At 39.5% G+C, this 6,000-nt stretch overlaps 1 protein-coding gene across 1 annotated transcript in view; it reads left to right on the top strand.

Annotated features, from left to right (window-relative positions):
• Nucleotides 1–6,000, top strand: part of COL24A1 (collagen type XXIV alpha 1) — a 311,443-nt gene that overhangs the window by 83,105 nt on the left and 222,338 nt on the right. Inside the window, exon 13 of the mRNA XM_015572114.1 lies at nucleotides 2,204–2,248. Coding sequence (XP_015427600.1) covers nucleotides 2,204–2,248 — 45 coding nt within the window. The remainder of the gene's footprint in view (nucleotides 1–2,203; nucleotides 2,249–6,000) is intronic.

Genomic DNA, 6,000 nt, shown 5'->3' with positions numbered 1-6,000 from the left:
TATATATAATATTTATTTATGAAAAATATATTTATTTATAAAAAATGCTTATATAATTCTCTCTGCACTATCCTGAGATTTAGTGAAGCTACTAAAATTTTAGAAAATATCTGATTAAAAAAAATAAGGTTGGTGGTAGTCTATAAAGATGCATAAAGTACCAATGAAATTAATCATAATGCTCACCTATAAACTCTTTTTTGAAGGAGACATTAGATAAGTATTTCTCAGACACTGTTAAGTTGAAAATAGATGGATTACCTTCACCAATGATATCTTCAAACTTATCTATATACTAGAGGCCTGGTGCACAAAATTCGTGCATAGGAATGTGTGTGTCCTGCAGCCCAGCCTCTACCCTCTCCAATCTGGGACCTCTTGCAGGATGTCTGACTGCCCATTTAGGCCCGATCTGCCTAATGAACAAAATAAACAGGCAGTCGGACATTCCTCTCAATATCCAGGACTGCTGGCTCCCAACTGCTCACCTGCCTGCCTGCCTGATTGCCCCTAACCACTTCTACATGGCAACCTGATCACCCCCTAACCACTCCCCTGACAGCCCGTTCAATGCCTAACTGCTCCCCTGATGGCTCAATTGACCCTAACTGCCGTGCCCTATCAGGCTGGTCACCCCTAACTGCTCTCTCCTGCCAGCCTGGTTGCCCCTAACTGTCTTCCCCTGCAAGGCTGGTTACCCCCAAATGCCCTCCCCTGCTGGCCCGGTCACCCCTAAATTCCCTCCCTTGCCAGCCTGTTTGCCTCTAACTGTCCTCCCTTGCCATCCTGTTTGCCCCTAACTGCCTTCCCATGCCAGCCCAGTCACCCCTAACTGCCCTCCCCTGCTGGCCTGGTTGCCCTCAACTTCCCTCCCTTTCAGGCCTGGTCCCTCCCAACTGCCTTCCTCTGCTGGCCTGATTGCCCACAACTGCCCTCCCCTGCAGGCCATCTTGTGTCCACATGGGGGCAGCCATCTTGTGTTGGAATGATGGTCAATTTGCATGTTACCTCTTTATTAGATAGGATACTATTAATCCCAGGTTACATGGTTCTGACAGATTTCTTAGTTTCTAAGGTTTAGCCTATCTAATAAAAGAGTAATATGCAAATTGACCATCACTCCAACACACAAGATGGCTGCCACAAGATGGCCTGCAGGTGAGGGCAGTTGCGGGGGACCACCCTTGCAGGGGAGGACAGATAGGGGTGACCAGGTGGGCAGGGGAGGGCAGTTAGGGGCAATTGGGCTGGCAGGGGAGATGTTAGGCATTGATCAGGCTGGCAGGGGTGTAGTTAGGGGGTGATCAGGCTGGCAGGGAGGGCAGTTAGGGGTGACCAGGCCTGCAGGAGAGGGCAGATAGGGGTGACCAGGCGAGCAGGGGAGGGCAGTTAGAGGCAATTGGGCTGGCAGGGGAGAAATTAGGCATTGATCAGGCTGGCAGGGGTGTAGTTAGGGGGTGATCAGGCTGGCAGGGGGCCAGTTAGGAGCAATCAGGCAGGCAGGCAGGCGAGCAGTTGGGGGCCAGCAGTCATGGATTGTGAGAGGGGTCGCAGATTGGAGAGGGTACAGGCTAGACTGAGGGACACACCCTCATCCTTCTCCTTGCTTTGCCTTTCAATGAGGTCATCACCCTTCTCCCTGCTTTGCCTTTCAATGAGGTCATCATCCTTCTCCTTGCTTTGCCTTTCAATGAGGTCATCATCCTTCTCCCTGCTTTGCCTTTCAATAGGGTCATCATACTTCTCCCTGCTTTGCCTTGCCTAATGTTGGCTTTATCCTAAGGCTTATCTCCCATGTGATTGCTAGATTGACAGTGTACGGGCTAAATGTGCCCTTGTTTATGTCCAGCCAGTGAGACATGGGGACAGGGGGCAGTAATTGGCCCTTGGGTCTGGAAAATAAGACCTCCCTGTTGTCTGGTTGTGTCAAGTTTGGTTGTGTGCCTCCCTGTGGACAAATAACTATCATCAGAGAAATGTCGGGATTCCATTTGGAAGTACAAATGGGATGGATTCCTGAAGATGAAGAAAAGGGTCTGCTTCAGTTACGTTAATATATTGAAGCGTTTCTGAATATCTCACCAATTTAAAGAACACTTTATTTCTCTCTTTGGCATATTTCATTAATGTTTGAGAAGAAGTGTCTAGCTCAATCATTTATTCAACAAATATTTATTTTTTATATATTTTTTTTATATTCTAGGGTGTTCCTGGGATTCGTGGAAAGAAGGGTCTTAAAGGAAGACAGGTAGTTCAATTCTTGTTTTCTGAGGTTCAGTTAGAGCAATATAATCTAATTATGTGTATGTTTCTCACCTATTAAAACATGAATGTGGTTATTCTTATCCACAATCCATATCATTCAACAGAAATTAATTTTTGCCACAATCTAGCAAGTACTACCTGAGAATGTGAAGGAAAATTTAGATTAAAAGTAATTTAAAAAGTAGCACTTCTAACCCATTTAATGTACCTTTTCCCCCATAACAAGGGGCTAAAATGTCACAGAAAATACATGAACAATTTAAAACACTGATGATAATACTATTCACCCTCATGGTTTAGAGGTTTTTTGTAGGCCTGCTTCAGATGTTAGCTGAAAAACTACTTTGTTACAGCTTGTTATATTTTTCAGGTTAAAAAAAATCAATGAAAGTGAATTTTTCCAGATAATGTAATGCTTCTGAGAGATGGGTGGACATTTTGACATCATCCAATACCCTATTTAACCAATGAGAAAGCTGTTTGTGGTTCAGGGGAGCATCTTCAGGTTATCCTGGCTGAGTCAGTACAGCTAATCCAGCACCTGCTTTTCACGTGTGCTGTTATTCAACGATATTGACTAGGGTGGGACATTCTGTGCTACACTGTTCTCTAGTCTATGAGGAAGAAAATTGCATTTCATGATACCTTTTCTAAAATTTGGTGTATATAAATAAAAGCTTGATGATAATGCTAAAGGATTATATATCTCACCAGAATATTTATATTATTTTAAAGCATTTTATCCTTTGACCTTTGCAATAGTTCTTAAGGTAGATGTTAAAAGACTTGCTCAGAATCACATAGTTAAAATTGGTAAAATCAAGAATTGAGCCCAGCTCCTCTGAATACAAACCCAGGACCCTTTTTCTTACTTCTTAGATATTTCTGCTGACTGTCTTCTACTCATTGCTTAGAAGAGCATTATTTATTTTTTCCTGTCTTTTAGACAAAATATGATAAAAATTATTTTAAAGTTTCACTTTAAAGACTTTAATGTATTAAGATTGAACTTACCAAACTGTCAAAGTATAAAAAATAAGCCAAACATTTTTTCTTGCACTTACATTCAATTTTAAGACTAACCTGTAGCAACAACTGAACTGTTACCATTCCCATCATCACCACTGATTATTCTCAAGCCCTGTGCTAAATATTTTGTATGCCATCTAATTTAATTACACTCTACCTTACTTCAAAATGTTAAAATGTAATTTCTTTATGTTTTAGCCCTCAAACACAAATACTTCTCCATTTATTATGTGTTAAATATTTAAATTAAATATGCAAATGTAGGCTGTCTCAAAATTGACAGTAGGTTAAGTTTATCTTCATTATTCTTCTATTCTCCATTCTGTGCTTAAATTTTTCCCATTCTTCTCTTATCAAAGTATGCTGTCAGTAGAAGAACAAATTAAGTTATTTATGCCACTATATAAATTAGTTCCAGTGTATAAAATGTTGCCTTTCCTATTAGCAATTATATTTTAAACATATTTTAAGACAAAATAAATAATCTGCAATGGTGGAATTTTAGGGATTGGTGAAAAAATACTTTCTCAGAGCTCCTCTGATATGTCAGTTCAGTAGCTCCCAACTTTACTAATGTGGCTGGTCATATATAAATATTAAATTTATCTTGGCAATATATAGGTAATATCTAGTTTGCTACTCCACAATGAACTATAAAATTATTTATGGAAATTTATAGATAACATCTGGGTTTCTTACACCAGGAGGAATTATAAAATTATCCAACACATGCTATCTATTTCAAAAGGGTAGTTCAAGAAAAACTGGAAAACCAGTACTGGGTTCTTTGATTATACTCTTCTTTATATTACAAAATCTGTAAAATTTTATTAATTTAAAAATGTATGCTTTTGTAATAGATGTAGATCTTTAGAAAAATTATATTTGAAGGACACATGTATCCTATTTTTTCCTAAATAATGTTTATAATAGAAAATTTGTCTGATGCTGTAATATATCATGTATAGTATATATACTTTTTCTTGTCTTTGCCACAAAATGATTTGGCCATGTTTATGAGGAAATTGCTGTGCTTAGAATAAGATACAGTTATAGCCGCAAGGAAATTATGCCAAGGCTGACTTCAAAGACTCTTCCAGAATATTATCCTATGTGTAAGGCTCCCTTATGTTTTGTTCATTTTAAGTAAAATCATCTTCAGATAGCTTTGATATTATGTAAGAGCAAACATATTAGCATGGGGTAGTATGCATCATGAGACACCTGTATTTATCAGTTTAGGTGATTAAAATCCCATGAGAAGAATGGTCTCATTGCTGTTTAAGTAACAGTAAAAAGTGGACATACCTTTTGATATGTTCACTCTCTATGATGTGGAAAATGTTGGTTGTGTAGAATTTAAATACGGCCATTTTCTCTTGGTAATCTATTAAATCATGTATACTATTTGTTGTTATTGGTAAAGTAGACATTCAAATAAAGAAGCAGAACTAAAGGATTCCAGGCCTCCATAAAAATGGTGACAGAAATCCATGCATCTGAAAGAATATTGCAGTAACCTAGAAAGGTTGAAATCTGAAAGTACCTGTATCTAAGACACTTTCGGCTATACAAATGTCATACTGTTACCTCCAGTTTTTTGCTATTTCAGAACTATTTATAACTATGGGCTGATGCTTCATTAGGCAGCTACTGCTCTGTGGATCCCACATTATTTAATTTATTATCATCAGTATGAATATTATGAAAAGATGTATTTTATTTTCATTATTTCTCCCCTTCAACTGAATTAGTCTTTTTGTATTTCAAATGAGCTTGTTTCCTCAAATTGTAGGTAGGTAGAAGTATCAGTCTTATGAATATAGAATATTATGATTCAGTTTTAAGTAATTATTGTTACATAATTTGTAGAATAATCGTAGCTCTTTATAGATAACTTTTTAAGTTTTGTGTAACATTTTACACTTAGATTTTTGAAGTTTCTGAAATTAAGGCCAGAAACTTATAAAATAGGTTACTTCTCTTTCTGCATTATGTGTACCATGAAACACCTGACAGTCAATTTAGTGAAGGTAATAGGCACAGAAAACTTCGAAGTCCACGTTCAGGTCTTTCTAAATGTAATCAAGGTGAGCTTTTTTGGAATGCTGAGTTGGTTTCTAACTTGTGTACTAAAGATCTATGTTTGATATTAATAATTTACAAAGTATTTAAATGTATACATATTGATATTATCCTATCTAATAAAGATGGAATATGCAAATTGACCATCACACCATCACAAAGATGGCAGTGCCCATAGCCACAAGATGGTGGTGCCCAGTCCCATCAGCCCCTCCAGAGTCCCCCAGTCCTTTCAGCCCTGCCAGGCGTTGCAGGTACACAGTGTGGCTGGACCTGCCCTCGGCCCCCCAGCCACGGGCAAGCCTTGAATGTCAGCTGCCCAGCCACCCAGGGTGGGTCCGAGGCTCAGGCAAGCTTCAGATGGTTGCCCAGCTGCCTAGGGCCACCAGAGGCTCAGGTAACCAGGGCTGGCTGAGGCTTTCACTGCTGGCAGTGGCAGCAGCAGAGGTGTGATAGGGGCATCTCCTTCCCCTGATTGCCAGGTCGCCTCCCGCCCCTGTGGCCTCCTGGACTGTGAGCAAGCTGGGCTAAGAGACCCCCCCCCCGCTCCAACAGTGAATGAATTTTCATGCTCCAGGCCTCTAGTGTTAGATATAACATAATTATAGAGGAGTGGTGAAA

The sequence above is a fragment of the Myotis davidii genome, unplaced genomic scaffold (genome assembly GCF_000327345.1).
Source record: "Myotis davidii unplaced genomic scaffold, ASM32734v1 scaffold162, whole genome shotgun sequence".
Taxonomy (NCBI): Eukaryota; Metazoa; Chordata; class Mammalia; order Chiroptera; family Vespertilionidae; genus Myotis; species Myotis davidii.
The sequence above is the reverse complement of the archived record's forward strand: the minus strand, read 5'-3'. Positions and strand labels throughout refer to the sequence as shown.